The sequence below is a fragment of the Thrips palmi genome, unplaced genomic scaffold (assembly GCF_012932325.1).
Source record: "Thrips palmi isolate BJ-2018 unplaced genomic scaffold, TpBJ-2018v1 HiC_scaffold_7, whole genome shotgun sequence".
Lineage (NCBI taxonomy): Eukaryota > Metazoa > Arthropoda > Insecta > Thysanoptera > Thripidae > Thrips > Thrips palmi.
In genome coordinates this window covers 3,624,931-3,644,882 of record NW_023144634.1, presented here as the reverse complement: position 1 = coordinate 3,644,882, position 19,952 = coordinate 3,624,931, and the positions used below count along the sequence as shown (strand labels likewise).

The 19,952-nt window shown below is 58.7% G+C and overlaps 2 protein-coding genes across 2 annotated transcripts; one reads left to right on the top strand and one right to left on the bottom strand.

The window, feature by feature from the left end:
- Window positions 1–14,392: 14,392 nt before the first annotated feature.
- On the top strand, window positions 14,393–18,664 carry LOC117652718 (DNA translocase FtsK). The gene is made up of 7 exons (XM_034397811.1): window positions 14,393–14,419; window positions 15,456–15,497; window positions 15,614–15,883; window positions 16,005–16,172; window positions 17,015–17,152; window positions 17,226–17,390; window positions 17,475–18,664. The coding sequence occupies exons 1-7, from the start codon at window positions 14,393–14,395 to the stop codon at window positions 17,652–17,654; spliced, it is 990 nt and encodes a 329-aa protein (XP_034253702.1). The 3' UTR covers window positions 17,655–18,664.
- Window positions 18,665–18,792: 128 nt separating this feature from the next.
- Window positions 18,793–19,941, bottom strand: LOC117652808 (histone deacetylase complex subunit SAP18). The gene is made up of 4 exons (XM_034397921.1): window positions 19,721–19,941; window positions 19,390–19,496; window positions 19,104–19,304; window positions 18,793–19,028 (listed from the first exon to the last, which is right to left on the bottom strand). The coding sequence occupies exons 1-4, from the start codon at window positions 19,787–19,789 to the stop codon at window positions 18,920–18,922; spliced, it is 486 nt and encodes a 161-aa protein (XP_034253812.1). The 5' UTR covers window positions 19,790–19,941; the 3' UTR covers window positions 18,793–18,919.
- Between the last annotated feature and the right edge of the window lie 11 nt (window positions 19,942–19,952).

Genomic DNA, 19,952 nt, shown 5'->3' with positions numbered 1-19,952 from the left:
GTCTGTCCGGGACTCGTCGCTCCTCGCTCTGCTCCACACGAATTATGGCCGCCGTGTAAGCAGCGAGCATCGGCTGGCTTTGTCTGGCGGACCCGTGAGAGTAAGCAGTCGAAAAAATTTTAAAAATAAATAAAACAACAACAAAAGAAAAAGTAAACAGAACGAAAGTAAAAGTGGAGCAGGAGCGCCTGTGAATCGAGGGATAGGCAACACCGCAACACACGCGTGCGTCGCAGCGCTACGGTTTGCCTAGCTGCCAGGCTGTGGGCAGGGTTGGGCGAGGTTGGAGCTTTGTTTATTTTCAATGTCAGCCTTTGCAGTTGGACTGCTTTGCTTCCCCGCGCAAGAAAAGGCGATGGCCGTTACTTATGTCATACGGCACTCCAGTGTCGCGGCGAAACGTCTGCGGTGGCGCGGCTTGGCGGAGGTCAGGGACACGGCGTGGCGCGGCGTGCCGCCTGCCTTGTCTCGCACTACCGGTCTGCCGGTCTTCGACCGACGCCGACCTGCCTCAACTACCGCCGCGGACTACAGCAGCTTCCGACGCGTCTCGCGGACCGGTCCCCGCGGTCGTGCTTCTTTGTCCCTCTCGCACCCCGTCGGTGCGCCCCGTGAGTGCGAGAGAGACAGGACACAGAGTCCTGCCGCACTCAGCAGCCGCCTTGCGCAAACACGCGTGGCACGCACTGCAGCCACCGGGTCCGCACAGTGTGCCATCGTCGCTCTGTCTCTCTCGCACTCGCGAGGAGTCACGCGGGCGTGCGAAAGAGACAGCACTGCGCGCCATCGGCGTGCTGGCGGGTATGAACACATTGCCGCGTTCCGGGAACGGCGGAGGGTACATCACGGGTGCTGGCATGTCTTGGAAGTGGGTGGCGAAAACTCCCACGCCACACATTGGGTTCGATCGGCGGTTGGTGTCCGTGGCTTCGCCAAAAACACAGGTTGATCGCCCCTTTTTTATTACCGGTGCCGTTCGAAATTTAAAAACACGTTCACAACTCGGTCCCTGCCAAGAGGTGGACTGGTTATTGCAGGGCCGGCCCTGACCCGCGGGACAGACCGACAGTGCGCCCGCGGCGCTCGGACGCCGGCTGCTGGAAGCCCTGGGTCGAGCCCTGGGTGCTCCAGGAGAACGCTCGCGCACTGCCCGCGCCATTGCAGCCATTGTAGTGCAGGGCCGAGCAGGGCGAACAAAAACACGACACGCGACCCGCGCGCAACAATGCCGGGCCGTGCTTTGTCACGCTGTCTCTCTCGCACCCCTACGGGACGGCCGACGGGTGCGAGAGAGACGGAAGTCGCGGCCGGCGGCGCGAAGCCCGAATGAAATGCAACGAAAATAAATGGAACGTCAAAGCAGCCACACTCGCCTAGCCTTGGCGCGCCCGCCGGCCGATTTCGAACAGTGCTCTGTCTCTCTCGCACTCATGCGGCGTCCCGTAGGGGTGCGAGAGAGACAGAGCGACGAGTGCACCGTTTGGGATCGAGCTGCTGGGCGGAGAAGCAATTCGCAACGGGGCGGGGCAGGGCGGGGCAGGGCGGGGCCCGAGCCTCCGAAACCATTTCATTGGCCGGGCATTTTCTGGAGTGAGATTGCAGCCTGGAGTCCAGGCAGGAGTCCAGGCGGTCCAGCTCTGGACGTGTCAAAAGGGGAGCCAAAGTGTCGGCACCATCGCACCAAACCTGATCCAGGCTCGGCCCGGCCGGGCCTCCGCCTATTTTCACATCCCGAATCCATCGCTGTGGGATACTCTGTCGGTCGGTTGCGAAAATAAAAATACACTGATGCAAGGCGTCCAAGGCATGCGAGGTGCTAAGAGGAAAATTACACTGCCGAAAGTAGAGCAAGCCGACGTCGAAGAAGCCGATGATTGCGCTGCGCGCATCGGCCAAAACGACGACGTTCAGGCAGTGCAGTGGGTCCGTCAAGGAGGGCCACTGAATGCCTCTCAGAAACGTCAGCATCGGCTTGCAGTCAGTTTGCTTTTGTTTCGAATGCGCTCCGTCATGCTGGCCGTAAATAAATATAGAGCAACAATTACACGCTGGAGCAGGCACGCTCCCTGACCCTACACTGGGAGTGCCAAGGCGGCCACGCCGCGCCACGCCACGCCACGCCCAGCACCGGCACGCGCGGGCACAAGGTCGCCGTCAGGGGGCAGCGTTTTCCTGACCTGCCCCAAGCAAGGCCCCGGCAAGCGGAGCAGGCCGTCTAACGAGGCTGCAGGAAAGGTCCGGCAGCGGACTGATTCCGAGCCAAGCACTCCGACAATCCGACCGCCGGGGCACTGGGCTCAGTTATTCAATGGGACTCCTACCCCTCCCAGCTTTCGCTTTCAGCCGGCCGCCGCCCTGGAGTGGCGTAGAGCAGCGTAGAGATGCCTAAGCTTTCGGCAAGCTTTCTGCGCGTGTTCGGCTGGTAAGCTGGAAGTGTGCTTTCGGCAAGCTTCGTTGGAGCCGAGGCAAGCTCGGGCTGCGGTGAGCCCCCAGCTTCCAGCCGGTAACTCCCAAGCACAACGCTCGGCTCTAAATTGGCCCGAGTGGCGGCGCGTGCCCCGCCGGCGGCTGCCTCCGTCTCTCTCGCACTCACGGGGCACTGCCAGGCACTGCGCAGGGGTGCGAGAGAGACGGGAAGTCTCTCTGCTGGTTCTTAGGAACGTGTCGGGTCGGCCGAGTGGGTCGCGACGCCGCGACGCCCTGGACGTGTCGCAGTGGCGTGGCGTGCAGTGGCGTGACCCCCGAGTCCTTGGAGTCCTTGTGCCTGCGTGACCCCCCGCCTAATTGTTATCATTACCATCATTACCTCCATCACGGCCATGCCCGGCGCCGACCCGCCGCCGGAGTGCGCCCGCCGACCTCACAAACCCCGGACAAACTTTAGCACGCCTTGAACCGAACGATTCCTCACCGATATATTTTCTCTACCTCGGGTGTCGTGCGAGAGTGGGGCAGACGTTTGCGTTTCGATTTGGTTCGGGGACACACCCGAGGCGCCATTCGCCATTGTGCGAGGGCTCGCATCGCCCACTCGCCGCCTCACATGCCGGGGTCCTGGCCTGGCGGCCTGGCGCGGCGTGGCGGCGACCTGATGGCTGCAGAGATGCGATCTCGTGGTTCATTCCGCGCGGCGCCTCGTCGGCCTCTCTCTCTCTCTCTCTCTCTCTCTCTCTCTCTCTCTCTCTCTCTCTCTCTCTCTCTCTCTCTCTCTCTCTCTCTCTCTCTCTTTCTCTCTCTCTCGAGTGCGAGAGAGACCGACCGACGAAGCGGCACCGTTCGGGATCAGCCAGGGCAGAGCCGCGGCAATGCAAAGTGCGTTGCGCCACATCCCGCCAAATTCGCCACAACTATCCGACTCCTCCGAAAAATAGGTCGGCCGAGCTCATGTTGTCAGCGGGCCGGAGCATCGCATGAGTTTTTCAGCTCCCAGTGTTCCTTTCCCCCCAAAAAAACTAGTTCTTTTTCGGTGTGTGTTTTGTTGCTTGTTTTGCTTGGCACGCCTCTGGGCACACCCAGCAGACTGACTCCGAGCCTCCGAACGGTGCTTACTTTCGTCGTTCTGTCCCTCTCACACAAGTGGCGTTCATAGAGTGCGAGAGAGACAGATGGCTCCGTTCGGAATCACTCTGCAGTCCATCGCCTCGTTTGCATGCGCGTGTTCGGAAACTCGACACCGCGTGCGTTGACCTCTAAGTGCTGCCCTCTCGCGGCCGCGATCAATATCGAGATATCGAGATATCGACACGAAGGCCCTTCCCTGTTGACATTTCAGCGTCCGACCGGCCGGCCACGACGACCACACAGGGACGACGCTTGCGGAACGCACCCGAAGCGCACCGTGCCGTACCTGCCCACTGCGAATGGGTTGGTCGAGCGGTTCCGAACAAGTCGGCCTGTCTCTCTCGCACCCCTCGTGGGACGGGAGACCAAAGAAACCAAGCCGTATGTGGTACAAGGTCTATGGGGAGTCCGCGCGGCTTAAGGCTTCCGGTTGACCGGCCGGTCAATGCAGCCAACGGGAGACATACCGGCCTCACGTCGACTTCCGAGCCAACCGCTGGGGGCCCCGCCCCGCCTCGCCCATCGCAGGCATGCAAGGCAATGCACTCACTTCGATACATCGACGGGGATAAATCTCGATCCGGACGACGGCGTGAACTGCCAGCAATGCGCTGCACGACTGGCCGGCATTGCCACCGCCAGCGCCGCCTCTTTTTAAAGTGTACGCCCCACTCAGTAGTTTGGAAGGCCGCTGGCGTCGAAAATAGAGAAGGGCGTTTTGTTATTCCGGCGTTGGCTCCTTTGCATTCGCTGCCGGAACGCATCGCGTGCATCGACTGCATTGTGATGCACTTTTTCCTCGGTGTGCGTGCGTCACTGCGTCTGTGTGTGTCTGTGTGTGCGGGTGTGTGTGGGTGCTGAAGAAAGGCAATGCGTTAGTTCCGATGCCTTTCGTGATGAACGGGTCTGTCTATTGTCACAGTTGAATGCGGCGTTAAAAAAAACAACAACAAGACAATCGGTGTGCGTGTCTCTCATGCCTCATTGTGCATACAAGGCAGGAGGTAGCGCGCCGTGAGTGCCCCAGGCAGCCCCAGGCAGTTCCAGGGAGTGGCACGACGTGTCGGAGGGTTTAGAGGTTCAAGTGGTGGCGGCCTTTCTTCGAACGCCAGCAGAATTGACGGACAATTGATTTTAGAACTAGATAATTGGGGGGGGGCGCACGTGAGGGGTTTCGTTTCAAGCGCCTTGCCCTGTGAGGGTCGCTTGTACCGTGGTCCTGTACGAGCAGCAGTTTCTTTCCCCGGGCCTTCTCTTCCGCAAGGATAATGGGAGGCTTCAGACGTCGCTCTGTCTCTCTCGCACCGACACCGGGGCGCCCGTGAGTGCGAGTGAGAGCAGCGAAAACGACTCTTGGCTGTTTTACAGTGACAGAGCTCCGTCCGGCGAGCTGCTTCCGCCGGCCAGCGCGAACCGCGGCAAACTGCCCCTTTCCACATGTGAGAGGAAACGGCGGGAAACGCCGCCTCGACGCGAAAGCGCCAAAGCCGAAGAAAGGATATCGAGGAACCCCCGGGCTGAAGCAGCCCCCTTTTGGGAAATTTGGGTTTTTTTTCCCCAAAGAGAGAGAGGAGAGGAGAGGAAAAGGGGAAAAAAAAAGGGAATTAAAAAATTTCCCCGGGGTTGGGGGGTTTTTTTGGAAAAGGGGTTTTTTTGGGGGGTTTTTTGGGGGGGTTAAGGGGTTTTTTTTTTAAAAAGGTGGGGGGGGTTTGGGCCCCCCTTTTTTTAAAAATTTTGGAAAACCCCGGGGGGAAAAAAATTTTTCAATTTTTAAAAAATTTTTCCCCCCCCCGGGGGGGGTTTTTTAAAGGGGGAAAAAAAATTTTTGGGCCCCCCCCCCCGGAAAACTTTTTGGGTTTTTTTCCCCCCCCCCACAAAAAAATTTGGGAAAAAAAGGGGGTTTTTTAAAAAAAACCCCCCCCTTTTTTTTTAAATTTTTTTAAAATTTTTTTTTTTTGGGGGTTTTTTTTTTTTTTGGGTTTGGGGGGAAAAAAGGGGGGGGGAAAACCTTTTTTAAAAATTAAAATTTTTTTTGGGGGCCCTTTTTTTGGGGGTTTTCCCCCAAAGGTTTTTTTTTTAAAAAAATTTTTTGGGCCCCCCCTTTTTTTTTTTAAATTTTTTTTAAAAAAAAATTTTAAATTTTTTGGGGGGGTTTTTTCCCGGGGGGTTTTTTTTTTTTGGGGGGGCCCCTTTTTTTTTGGGGGTTTTTGGAAAAAAAAATTTTTTTTTCCAAAATTTTTACCCAAAATTTTAAAAGGGGGCCCCCAAATTTTTTTTTTCCCGGGAAAAATTTGGGGGGAAAAAAAAAAAATTTAAAAGAGAGGAAACGGCGGGAAACGCCGCCTCGACGCGAAAGCGCCAAAGCCGAAGAAAGGATGATCGAGGAAGCCCCGGCTGAAGCAGCCGCCTCTTTCAGGAGAATGCTTCGGTGTCTTTCACACTCCGACAGAGAGAGAGAGAGAGAGAGAGAGAGAGAGAGAGAGAGAGAGAGAGAGAGAGAGAGAGAGAGAGAGAGAGAGAGAGAGAGACGAGACGGGACATTTGACTGAGCCACTTTGCTCCACACGATCGGATTGGGCGCTGAGCCCGCCACCGCCGCTGCCCCGATTCAGCTCGTCGTTTCGCCCGTTTCGCCTTCTAGAGGAAGGCTGGCAGGAAATGGTCGTTCCGCGCGACGCAAGATGGCGCTGGCGTCGCGTGCGCGCCGTGCGCTCGGCAAACTTAACCGCTTTACGGCAGGCCGGCCGGGCCGACGGCAGGCCGGCAACCCGCTCTTGCAATCTAATCAACATAATTAGCGGTGCAGCACCCGCGCCGCGGCTCGCCGCAATCGTCTGGACACAGCGAGTCCCTGCAGTAGTCATCCCGCTATAGCCTCGCGTCCCGCCTCGCCTCGCGACAGGGCGTCCCGTCTGGTCTAGCCTCGCGCCGCGACGCTGGGTTACACGTTGCGGCGGTCTCGAAATAGCGCTCCAAACCAAAGAAAGCGGGTTTTAAAGACGGGTCGGATTCCGAGAGCCTTTTCTACTTTCGTTTTCCGAAACTGATATTCCCACGATATTGATACACTTGGTAGTCAAATGGGTCTGTGTGGATGCGGGTGTCGGCGTGCGGTTGGCAGGAGAGACGCACAGTGGGCCAGAAGACCGGTGGAGCCGGCCAAAACTCTAGACGCGTTTTGAGCTCCAGAGTCGCTAAATGGGACTCGAACCGAACGTGTGACCCCACCAATGGATTCCTCGTTCTGAGAGCAATCCATTGGTGGTCACACGTTCGGTTCGAGTCTTCTGGCCCGGTCTTCTGGCCCACTGTGAGACGCCTTCCTCGTCCCACAGGCGGTCAAGAGGACGAACTTGGCCGAGGGCTCACCCGAGACTGGGTCGGCAGCGCTCCGCAGTGGATCGGGTTACCCGCGTTTACTGCGCACGTGCTGGCCACGTGTCGTTTCGTTTCAAGCATGGACTACACTAGAAAAAAAAACACAATGTTTGTTTTTCTGAAAAACTAAAGATGTAGCTCCATGAAATGACTCTTAGGCAATCTGCACCAGAGGGGTTTCTAAATGCGGCCTAGCAGGCAGGGTTAGTCCAGGGAACTATTCATAGATTCGCATCTAGGAACTGACATGATTATAAAACTAATACCTATACCTAAAGGCGTTTCCCGGGCGAATCGGCAAAAGTGCACCAAGCAAGAGGCCCCTGCACGCACTGTTAGTGCAGGCCGCGCAAAGCCTGCCTCAAAATAATGGGTGAAAGGGAATAAGTATATCCAGCGCACATGCCGCCAATCGAGCCAAACCGAACATTTCCCACTTTCTCCGCGCTCAGCTGGTCGTGAAAAACGCCGCGCGCTGAGCCGCCTCGCGTGCAAATAAATAAAATGACAACAACAACAGTGACGACAAGGCCGGCCGGTGCGACTAGCAGTGCACTGGCGTGTCTGCGCGACGCGTGCTCTCGTTGTGTCGTACACGACTGAGGGGGTTGGCGGCGGGGCGGGGTGCGGTGAGGTGGGGAGAGGCGGGGCGGGGCGGGGTGCGGTGGGGTGGGGCGGGCTGACCAAAGGCTTCATGGACCGCATTAGGCCGGCGGAGTGCAGTTGGTTTGTGCAGGGGAAAACTTTCGCTTTCGGTCGGTGGACACACACACACACACACACGCACACAACGCGGGAAAGTCTCATTATGCTGCATCTGCTTCTGACGCATCGCGGCGACGACGCGCATGAAACGCAAAATGACCCGCCGCTGCATTTTTCCCCCGTTCTTTCTTTCTTTCTCTCCCCGCTGGCCAGTGTGAACGCGTGAACACAAAAGCGCAGCGGCAGAGCGAGGAACTCTGGTGGCCGCGGTCAAGGTTCGCGCGGTTCACACGCAGGTCGCGTCGACCGCGAGCACCGCGTCTGCCCGTTCGCCCGTTTTCAGGGAATTCCCCGACGCGCCGTTTCCGCGGCAGTTGTAACCATGGTAACCACGGGGCTGGCTGCCGCTGGCTGCCAATAGTTATGCCGGCACGCGCCACTTGCCCGCACTTGCCGCGCGCGGTTGAATCACTTTCCTGTCTGGCTGCACTGCGTGGCACTGCGTGGCACTGCGTGCGTGCGCACACTGCGAAAAAAAGGGGGCCGACTGGACATTGGCAAATCTGTCGGGAGCGAGAAGGTTTCCGTGAGGTGTGTGGAGATGGCGGTCGGCTTGTGCCGTCACGCGGAACGGGGTTGTTGTGGACTCGTTCCAGAGGAACTACACTGCGAGTTGGGCTCGTTACTACAGCGCGCTAACCGGTGGTACGCCAGTGTATCGGCGTGGGGTCGCGGGCGTGGTGGCCGCGGTGGCCACGGTCGGCGACTCCCAAGGCCGCCTGGCCTGCCGGCCTGCTTGCCGGCCTGCTTGGCGGACCGTGGGCCGCGGGCGCTGGACGCGCGGGGCGCCCCGCCGCGGGGTGGCCCAAGGGTGACCCTTGCCGCCAACACCTACACCCGCCTACACCGCACACTGAGAGTCGTTTTCGTCGCTTCGTCTCTCTCGCGCCCATGAATGTTAGGCAGCGTGAATTCCGTTTTACTGAGTGGGCGACGACACTGGAAGTGGCCTGGCCACTTTGTGGCAAAGCCTTTTCCCCACGCGAGGCACATCAAAGACAGCCCGGGAACACGCTAACACAGGTGCGCACAGGCCTCTCTTTTAGTGCCCGACGTCATCACGCCGTCATCACCACCGAGCTGGAACACGACGTTCACGCCTTCGCACCCTGCCTGGCCCTGCCTAGCCCTGCCTGGCCCTGCCTGGCCCTGCCTGGCCCAACCTCCAACCTAGCCCTGCCTAGCCCTGCCGTCCCGATGAAGACTTCTGGAGCCAGGCCGCGCTCGGCGGCAACCGCTGGAGCCTGGAACTCTGGAGCCGCCGAGCTGATAAGCGAAAGGTCGCTGGAGACCCATTCCCGACGTCGCTCTGTCTCTCTCGAACTCGACGGGACGTCCCGCACGGGTCACGGGTGCGAGAGAGACAGAGCGCGCCAGCTGTTGGCGGCGCCGGAGCGACGCTGGAGGCTGATGCGCCTTGACACCGCGCTGGCTTGCGGACTGGCGAGCACTCTCTCGCCCCGTCTCTCTCGCACTCACGTAGCGCTCTGTACAGGTGCGAGAGAGACAGAGCGACGAAAGCTCCGCTGCAGTGCCATGCAGTGCCATGCAGTGCACACGAGGGTGGCATTTGGAGCCTCCTCCGACCTACTTGGCGCGGGACATCTCAGTCCCAAGTTCCTGCAGCGGCTGCCGGCAGGCCGCGCGGCGCCTACGACTGTCTGTCTCTCTCGCACTGAGACGGCACGCCCCACGAGAGCGACAGAGACAGAGCGACGAAGTGGCTCTCGGAATGAGCGCGCTGCGGTTGCACGCCGCGAGACCGCCGGCCGGCAGACGGCCGACTAGACCGCGGGACCGCCGGGACCGCCATGCAGGCATCACTGTCCACCCCACACAAGGCGCGTGCCTTGCAGTGTGCATGCCGCGCCTTGCCGCGCGCGCCGTCAACGACTTGGGATGGGACTCGATGGGACCAAATGGGACTCGAACCGAACGTGTGACCCCACCAATGGATTGCTCTTCGAACGAGGAATCCATTGGTGGGGTCACACGTTCGGTTCGAGGCCTGTTTCGCGACTCTGGAGCTCAAAACGCATCTCGAGTTTTGGCCGCCTCCACCGGTCTTCTGGCCCACTGTCGGGGAGCAGCGAGGAGCCTGGACGGCGCGGCCCGGCGCGGCGGCCTGCCGGTGACACAACAACGCCCCGCTCCGCAATCGGCGCTGAATCGGACGACAGTGTCTCTCCCGGCGTGCCGTGTGTTGGCAGCAGTTGGCAGCAATGCGCAGCAACGGCTTGGCAGTGCTTGGCAGCCCTGCGAGGGCAGGCTGATGCCGAGCTCTGCTTTCGTCGCTGTCTCTCTCGCTCCCTCGCGGAACGCCCCGTGAGTGCGAGAGAGACAGAGCGATGCTCGCTGGCCGCTGCTCGGCGCTGCTTGGCGCGTGGCCCGCCAGCGGCGACGCCACCGCCACCGCCACCGCCGTGAGGACCTCGCGGACTTGCCGACTGATTCCGCGGGGCGCCTCTCTCTCCCTTTCTCTCGCTCGCACTCATGGGAGGTCCTGTGGGGCGCGACCCTCGTGGTCGTCGGCTCGCAGCCTCGTGTAAGCACTGCCTTCGGCGCGGTGGGTTGCCTACACGCGCAGGCGCTACTGCACTGGACCCGTCACCGCGAGGGCCAACTACACTGTGTGCAGCGCGGCATGGCACGGCGCGGCCCGGCATTACACAGGCGGTGACGTCGCTTTCTCCAAATGGCCAATGGCATGCACGGCTAGCGGTGTGGGGCCGCGCACTGCACCGCACTGCAGTGCACCGCACAGCACTGCACCGCGCCGGCCAAGTCGGCGTGATCTAGTATTACCGGGCAGCTTCGCACAGCTTCGCCGCGCCAACGTAACGTTTATTCAATACGCATAAGAGCAGGGCGTGGCGGCGCGGCGGCGGCCAACGCCTCCCTCAACGCCTCGAACGCCTCGAACGCCTCGAACGCCTCGAACGCCTCGAACGCCTCGAACGCCTCGAACGCCTCGAACGCCGCGATCCGGATAACACGTACTACGTACGCGGGGCTTGTCGGCCCGTCGCGCGGGTGTCGGCCGAGGCGGTGGAGGGGGGCGGCGGCGGGGCACCCCTTAGTGGACAAGTCACTCCAAATTATGTAATGATAAGCGCACGGCTAAGAATGCTTGCTTTGGTTTCCTTTTCTGGAGTGTCCGCCCTGGTGGTATGCTGCTGAAATTTCCCGTGGGGAAGTCACCGCACAACCGGGAAAACTGTTCAAGCTGGTCAGTTGGGGGTCGATTTTCGGACGGGGCGCGACTGGTCTCTAGATCGAACCAACTTGTACCTGATTTTCGAGTTAGGCACTGTCTGTCCGGTTGGCTCGAAGCCTTAATGCGTCAATGTGGTTCGGTCTAGTTCGAAAATGCAGCCCCCTGCTTCTGGCAGTGTGCATGACACGAGTGCCTGGCGTGCGTTCCACTCCACGCACTGTGCTGCCCGCGCTGCCCGCTGGGTGGCTCCGCCGCGGCTCCGCTGTGGCTCCGAGAGTGGCATTTGAAAGCACCGCGGCCGCGCCAAGCCGCGCCAAGCAGTGGAGTGGAGTGGACCCGGCGAGGAATATTATGCAAAAGGCTGGACATTTCACAGTGAACCGCCAGCCGTGGTGCTGCCCGAGTCCGGGCCAAGGAGGACCAGTGCAGAGCGTAGAGGAGCATTAAAGGCTTCCGATTGGCCGCAGGCAGTCTGTTCTGTCGGCTTAAGCGTGTGCCAGCGCCGGGCAATGCTTCCAAGCGCGCAGCGGCTTGCTTTAGTGCAGCCCACACCTACACCGCAAAACGGCACGTGAAGGATCCAAGGCGGGAAACGGACTCAGCGTGTGCGACAGAGAGGCTGAACGAGTGTCGTAAATTGGGCACCTGGGGTTGCAGAGTCCCTGCCGGTGCGACCTTGCGTCCTGCCTGTCTGTCTGTCTGTCTGTCTGTCTGTCTGTCTGTCTGTCTGTCTGTCTGTCTGTCTGTCGGTCTTTAGGTCTTTCGGAGTGCAAGTCCACTGCAAGACGCCCGCTCGTCGCTTCCCGGCCGAGATCGCCCGCCCCGATCGCCCCGACTATCTCCACCTGGGCCGGCGGCATCTCTCTGTCTCTCTCTGTCCGCCGCAATGGCAGTGGTGACGGGACAATCCAGGGATCGGTGGCTGCCCGACTTGCAGTCTGCTTGCAGTGCAGGCGGCAAGGGGAGCAGGGAGGTGCAGTGCAAAAACGCGGACAGGCGCCACACGCAAGGCGAAGCACGGCGAGGCGAAGCAAGTCGGCCACGCGGTTGCAGGTTGCTCCTCCACTGGGAATAACTTAACTTTCTGGGTTATCTCCGCGGCGCGTCGCCTCCGTCTGGGGCGTCCCTAGGCGTCCCGTAGGGGTGCGAGAGAGACAGAGCGACACGAGCCTTCAGCACCGGAGTGAGGGTCTTTGAGGCACCGGTGTTGCCTCTCGGTGGTCTACGAGCTCGCGCTCCCGTGCTGCAGGCAGGACGATTCGGAACGCTCTGTCTCTCTCGCACCCTGACGGAGCGCCCATGAGTGCGAGGGAGACAGAGCGACAAGGAAAAGGAAAAGCGCTGTGCCAGTGTACCCACGCTGGAGCCTTGGCTGGAGCCCGGAGGGAGAGGCCGTTTTGGAGGGTAGCCTCGCAATCTTCGATCGGCGAAGCAGTTTGTCACGTGGTCTTTAAGCTGCGCCTAACACTGGCGCTTGCTGGCTTGCTACACCAGGCAGCAACTCCCACTGGCGGGCCGTGCCGGGGGGCCACTCCTCCAGTGCCTCCAGCACGCTTCCGGACTCGCGCTCCAGCCGCTCCAGCCGCCCCAGCCGCACCGGCTTTAAACAAGGAAGGGACACTGTCAGAGCGGGCTGATTCCGAACGGGCCGTCGTCGCTCTGTCTCTCTCACACCGGCGCCCCGCGAGCGGCGAGAGCGAGAGAGACAGAGCGACGAAAGGGCCTCCGCCGTTGGGAATCATCAGCCGTCGCCTCGCCGCCCTCGGCTGCCACTTGGTGGCACTTCGTGGCTGGTCGGCTCCGAAAAGTAGAGAAAGATCTCCGGGCGAACGGCGGCCTGCTCGGCGGCCTGCCCGGCGCGCCTGCAAGCAGAGCATCGCGTTGCATAAGCGCCCTCCACGGCGTGGCGCTTGGCGCGCTTGGCCCCGCCTGGCGCTTGGAGTGCTGTTGTTATTACCGGTAATGCCATGCATCCATGCATCCCGGGCAACACATTCACACCGCATCGCGTGCCCCCCCCCCCTTTCTGGCATTCCCTGGCGCGTGCATCCGTGGATCCGCCAAGGGAAAGCCCAGGCAAGCCGGGCAAGCCGGGCGGAGGGCTTTGCTTCTCTTTCGCGGACTAATTGCGAAGGAATCTGTGACTGTGTTACGCTCCGGTCACCATGGCAACGCCCCCCCCCCCCTTTTGCTGCACGCGCCGGGCACGCTCTCACTGCAGCGCCGCTGTGCGCTGCGGCATCACTGCCAAGTTCACCGCCGCTTTGGCGCCTCGGCCGGCCCTGCACCGCACGCACGCAATCCGAGGCTTTCTAGAGAGAGGCGTTGTTTTCGTGGCGACGCCGACTGCGGACTGCAGACCGCGGGCTGCGTCACGCGAGCGGGCGAACGCGCCAGACGGCTGCAGCCGAAGCGCTCTCGTCGATCTGTCTCTCTCGCACTCAGGGCGCGTGCCGGCCGCAGTGCGAGAGAGACGGAGTGAACCGAGGGCGCGTGAGACAGAGTAATCAGGCACAAGGGAATGAATGGCCCCGGACCGGGCGATCCAGCAGAGCGCTCTGTCTCTCTCGCACCCTCGTGGAGAGTCCCACGAGTGCGAGGAAGACAGAGCGCTCGAGAGGGACTCGCCGTGGCCAGCGTGGAAATCAAAGCGACCCGGCCACTGACAGCCCAGCCGCTGACTAAAACCAACGTAGTTGATTTGTACTCGGACGAGGGAGTCCATACTACAACGTGTCCTTTTGGTGCTTGCAGCTGGTGGGCTGCGTGGCCGCGGTGGTGGCCCAGCTGCCGCCTAGACTGGAGGTCCCCGGGTCCGCGCCGGCGCCGCCCCAGCCCCGCCTCAGCCCCTACCGGCGGCCTGCGCAGCGCGCCTTCCAGGACCAGCCCCAGCAGCAGCAGCCCCAGCAGCCCCAGCAGCCCGAGCGCGTGATCCGGGTGCGGCGGCCCAGCGCGCGCGGCCGGCACGTAGTGCCCCAGCAGCCCCTGCCCGTCCTGCCGCAGCCTCGGCCGCAGCCCAAGCAGGACTACGTCAGCCTCACGCCGCGGCCCGTCAGCGAGGACCCCGACAGCGACTTCGACGCCCCCGCGCCGCCCCCGCCCACCAGAGTGCGTAGCAGCGGCGCAGTTGCATGACCAAGCCTGCCATTTTCATTCATTTCAAAATTTTGTTGTTGTTGTTTTTGCCGGAGTGCAAGTTGGTGTGCTGTTGTTGTTGTTGTTTGGAATTCGCCCGATCAGCCGCATGCTCACCTAACGCGATGGCGAAATGTTGTGGGCGTCGTTTCCTTGATTTTCTGTACTTTTAACCGGTAACAGATCTTTTTCCAATTTCGTAGATTGTTTTGTTGTCTAAAATACTGGCGCATCCTTGGCATGCACATCATCAGTGAACTTGAGTGTGTGAAATCTTTTGTTTTTGTTTTGAACTTGAAAGAAAAAAAATCTTATGTGTGTGAATGAGTATGTGTGATGGTGACAGAATATGCCTGCCTGCCTGTTAGCGCATGTTCCTCATTGGGATTGCCTGGCCTTCGGGGTTGTTGCAGGATGGTCCTGAGAACAACGTCGTGCTCCCCACCACCGGCCTCCCTCCCCCACCCCCGCCCCCCAAGCCGTCCTCCCCGCCCCCGCCCCCACCCCCGCCTCCCCAACAGGTGTCGCCGAACCCCTCGTTCCCCGCCCAGCAGCAGGTACGTGCAAATAGTGCGTCAGGTTGCCGCGGACGACGGTAGGCAGCGGTAGGCAACCCTCGTGCGTCCCCAGCGGGGACGCCTGCGAACTTCCGAGTAGGCAACCCGCTCCGCAGGCGTGTGAGTTTGTTGCCTAGCCCACGTTCTGCGGGCGCTCGCCCGCCTGCGAACTCGGGGCTAGGCAACCAGTTTCGCAGCCGTGTGAGTTTGTTGCCTAACCCACACTCCGCAGGCGCTCGGATCCTCCCAAACACACAGACAGTCGAGCGATTCGTGGCTTGTCTCTCTCGCACCCAGACAGGACGCCCCACGCGTGCGATACAGAGCTGCAGCGACGAGACGGCTCGTCAAAATAAGCCGGCAGACGTGTTTTGAGCTTCGAAATATCGCGGTCAAACGCATTAGCGCGGTCGCGTGGACCGAGTCCGGGGTGCAGGCTGACGGCCCTGACGGCGTGCTTGGCGTTGCAGGGCGCCGTGGCTGGGCGCGCGCTGGCCAACAGGCCGCTGTTCCTGCAGCCCGCCGTGTACCGCAACGCGCGGCCCGCCGGCCACGCCCCTGCACTGCAAGGCGGCTTCCGTCCGAGCGGTGCCAGCGCGGCCAGCGCCAACGAGGACGACAACGCGGTGCTGCCCAGCAGGCCGACGTCCAACGCCAACCCGCGCGCCTACCTGCCCGGCACCGGGCCCAACGCGCCGTCCGGGGCGCCGCCCGCGTCCGCGGCGAACCTGCCCCTGCTGGACCTGCCGCTGCCCGACCTGCCGGCCGCGCAGCCCCAACAGCAGCAGCGGCCTGTGTTCCGCGGCGCGGCCGCCCCCCTCACCGCCATCCCCGCCGCGCAGCTGCAGCTCGCACAGCAACTCGCCCAGCAGCAGCAGCACGCGGTGAGCGCGGGGACGACGCAAATGGCGGCCAAAAGTTTGGCAAAAGTGCCGATCACTTCACTTGCCGAAGGGCAATGGTAGTCGAGGCCCGCGATCTAGAGACAGGCTGCTTGCAGGTGCACCAGGTGAACCAGGTCCAGCTGTCCAGCGCCACCTCCGCCTCCCCCTCGCCGTCCCCCGCCACCGTGGAGGACGACGACGACGACGAGGAGGACAACGACGCCGTGCCCAACCCCAACCGGCGGCAGTCGCTGCCGTCGCTCACGCCCTTCAAGGTGACGCCGAGCAACTTCCTGGTGACGCCGTCCACCCTGGAGCTGGACGACGACATCCCCCAGAGCGGCTTCACGCCCTCCGTGCCCCGGCGGCCGCAGCAGCAGCCTCAGGTACACTCGAAATGTCTCACGAAGACCACTTCATACTGGTGGACATTGTCTCCATAACTCAAAAAGAAAATGGTTCTTTCAAGTTTTGCCATGTACAATCAACCAAGGTCTCGCTTTACAGGTGTTCAGACCGTCGCCGCCTCTGGACTTGGACAACAACGCCTTCTCCCCGGCCCCGCGACCCCAGCCCCCACAGCCCCAGCAGCAGATCCAGGTGAACGAGTTGCCACGATCTAACTGGCGTAAACTTTTGACTTACAGGCAGACCATGTTTCAGAACTTTCCAAAGGTATGGAATTTTAACTTCTGCGAGCATGCCTGCTTGGGTTTCATGTGGTGTGTTCCGTTTCCGTCAATGTTTTGAACGTCCAACTAAACATGTAATGTGTGCATGTGTCCATGCACGTTCTTTTGAAACCCGTTGCTGTTAGAGGGACTTCCCCTAGAATTTCTGCACTTGCCACATAATCGTGTTTACTCGTATTTTCGTAGTTTCACCATGGTACCTGCAATGCAAGACACCCGCTTCTGTCGATTTATTCCGATGCTCGGTTCTCTGGACAGAAAGGTGTAACGGTTGCTTTGCTTGGCCCCCCCAGCGCCGCCCCAGCCCCCCGCCGCCCGCCGCCACGCCGTCCCCCGCCCGCCGCCCCGTGCTGTTCCGGCCCGAGCGGGTGAACCAGGTGTCGCCCTCGCCCGCCCCCAACGTGCACGTGCACCAGCTGCTGCGCGAGGACGACGACTACGAGCCCGTGGTGCGTGCTGCAGCGGCTGCGGCCCCGTCGCACAGTGGGCCAGAAGCCGGTGGAGGCGGCCAAAACTCTAGACGCGTTTTGAGCTCCAGAGTCGCTAAACAGGCCTCTGATCGAACGTGTGACCCCACCAGTGGATTCCTCGTTCGGATAGCAATCCATTGGTGGGGTCACACGCTCGGTTCGAGTCCTATTCAGCGACTCTGGGGCTCAAAACGCGTCTAGAGTTTTGGCCGCCTCCACGGCCTTCTGGCCCACTGTGCGTCGCTCTGCCTCTCTCGCACCCCATCGCAACGCCCCGCGAGTGCGAGCGAGGCAGAGCGGCCTTCTGGAGCGTGAGTCTCGAGGGGCAGCCCCTGACTGTTGTTGTTGTCGGCAGGCGAGGCCCACCCCGGCCCCGAGGCCGGTCCGCCCCCAGCACGTGCCCCAGGCGCAGCCGAGGCCCGTCGTCAAGGCCAGGCCCCAGGGCACCACCGGCGGCAGCAAGTTCCAGCGGGACAAGAAGCCAGTCGCGCAGGTACGGCCCCTCGCGTCCCCATTGGGTCCCCGCAGTGCTGTGAGGCTAGCCTAAGCGTTGGTGTTTCGGCCAGGTGCTCCGCCGGTACCGCGAGGACAACCCCGACGGCAGCATCACGTGGGGCTACGAGAACGACGACGGTAGCTTCAAGGAGGAGACGATCGGCGTGGACTGCATGGTGCGCGGCAAGTACGGCTACATCGACCCGGACGGCAACCGCCGCGAGTACACCTACCAGGTACGTCTGCCCAGCCCGGCCACCGTCAGGGCACTGCTGCCACAGAATGACACCTTGACCTTGTGTGTTCGTCTCGTCCTCCAGAGCGGCATTCCCTGCACGCCCGCGCCCGCCGGCCAGGCGCAGGCCGACGACCAGGAGGGCGGCTACATCGACTACCAGAACAACCAGTACGTGCTGCCCAACGGACAGGCCATCGACCTGGACGACATGGTCAAGAACCGGAAGCGGAAACCCGTCGGCAAGAACAGGAACTTCAACTGAGCGGCCCCTGCCTCCTGTCACGCCGCCAACGTGCCAACTTTTAATTTAAAAACAGAAATGCGAACGTATTTGGCGCGGCCTCGCATTTTCGTTGGGAAGGAGAAATAAACATTCTGCCCAGGCAAGGACATGGGGTCGGTACCCAGCGGGAGCAGATTACTTGGAGCCAGTGAAAAAAATTACTGTACGTAGCAGAAAATCCTGTGAAATGTTATGATTGTACTTTTGCTGCCGACTGTGGTGGTACAGTACGTGGTAAAATGGCACAGCTTTTGCTATCGGGATTCAAGACTATGTGCTCTCTGATAATTTTCCCATGATAAGGGAACTTGAGTTTAATAGACTGCTTTAGTTTGTTGAATATGTAGAAGTGAGCATAATCACAAGTAACATATTGCGATGCAGAGCATAGCACTTATTATTAGAAGCACTGAATGAAGTAGTAAGAACTGAAAACATTTTACACGATTTTGATTGAGGACTGAACTGATTTTGACCGACTTTGCTGTTTAGTTGTTTAGGTTCCTTTAAAAATTATGTTAATGTTTATTCAATTTTAGAAGATCAGAAGTCCTAGTCTTAGTCACATGTCCATCATCACTCTTTTCCTTGAAGACCTTCCAGAATCTCTTGTAGCTCATTTCAGGTGACTTTGCATATTTTCCACATACACCTAAATAGTAGTTTATGTTGTGATATAAATTTAACTGATGCCAACTATTCTTCAACTCTTGAGCAATTATAATTTAGCAACATAGACACACGAGGTCCTGACTAAGAAAACTGTTAGTAATTAAGATGAAACTTTGATCAAGACATGTGCAGAAGCTGCTATTGTTTGCATCAAGCTTCAGGTATCTGCGAAGAGTGATGTCAAATAATTCAGACCTTCTCAGCTATTTAACATTTCAACAGTGGATGATTGTTACAAGCCATAATTATTTGGAAGGAATAAATTTCCTTCTAGCAAGTATTGAATCTTCAAAGTACAAACAAAAAAGAAATGAAAAAAAAAAAAAAAAAAAAACAGAATAAAAAACAATTGATAAAATGTTTTTTTTCTAATGATCCTTCCTCCCAACCATACATAATAAGGCCTGTTAGGAAACATAGCAAGAACAGAAAGAAAGAAGGTAAGCAAGCTTGGAAACCAAATCTTTATTACCGTGCCACGATTTTGCCAACTAAGCAGCTAAGATGAAGATGTACAGTATGCTCCAGGTTGAATCTTTAAAGTAAAAAGTAAAATTAGCGAAACTTAAACATTAATATGGGACTCTCGGCCCTCTGCGAATTGGTCCTCTCTCTCTGTCGTTCGGTGGCCCTCTCATAGGGCTGGTGATTGAGATGTCCATGTAGTCACCAATCATAAAGCTGCAAAGAAACACTGCTGTCAGTTTCAACAAATAGGATTGAAAACACATGAATATTGGAAAGTCAGCCACTCACCGGCATTGCGCCAAAGTTTTGCTGTCATCAGCTCCTTTCATTCCAGCAGTGGTGTTTCCTATGTGACGCATACGGAAGCAGACAGGGCCTGGTCCCATGTTTGGCGCAACCAGACTGAAGTCAAACACCGTTCCCTTCCTACGAGCATCTGGGTTAACTTCCTTCATGAGACAGGTGATTTCACGTAAAGTAGCATCCATCCTACAAAAATATAATTGGCAATCATGGAAACTGTCAACCTACACAGGAAATGATTGGAACATTGATTGAAAAAGAAATAGTGTACCATGTATAAATTTGTGACTCATTGACAGGCACATTGCCTCGACTGTAGTCCTCTGGAGAGTTGTGACGTCCATTGCGGCAAAAGACCCGCAGCAAAAGAGGGCAAGTCTGAAAAATGCAAGAGACAAACATAAGTACATACAGCAAAGAAATGCGAGAAGGCAGAGCCGGCATAACCTCAAATTAGGAGGAAGTCAAACAAGTCTAACAACAATATTCAATAAATTCTAATGTAGCATAAAGGCCTATGTTAAAGGATAAAATATTTAGGAAACGTATTTCAAAAACAATTAGCACAATAAAGTATTGATAACATAAAAACTCAACTGTACCTTCTCTCTGTCAACGGGTTTTTCTGCCTCAGGTTTGTCGATGTAAGACTCAACCGCAAGCCCAGCCATTTGAAAAAAATTGAATGAACAATTCAAATAATTCTTTGGAATAAAACTCAACCGAGATGCTTGCGAACGCAAATATTTCGAGCGGCGAAACTACAAAACTCTAAGTTGAGTTGTTGTTTACCCACGGAGGCGATCACACATATGAAAAATACGGTCATTTTAT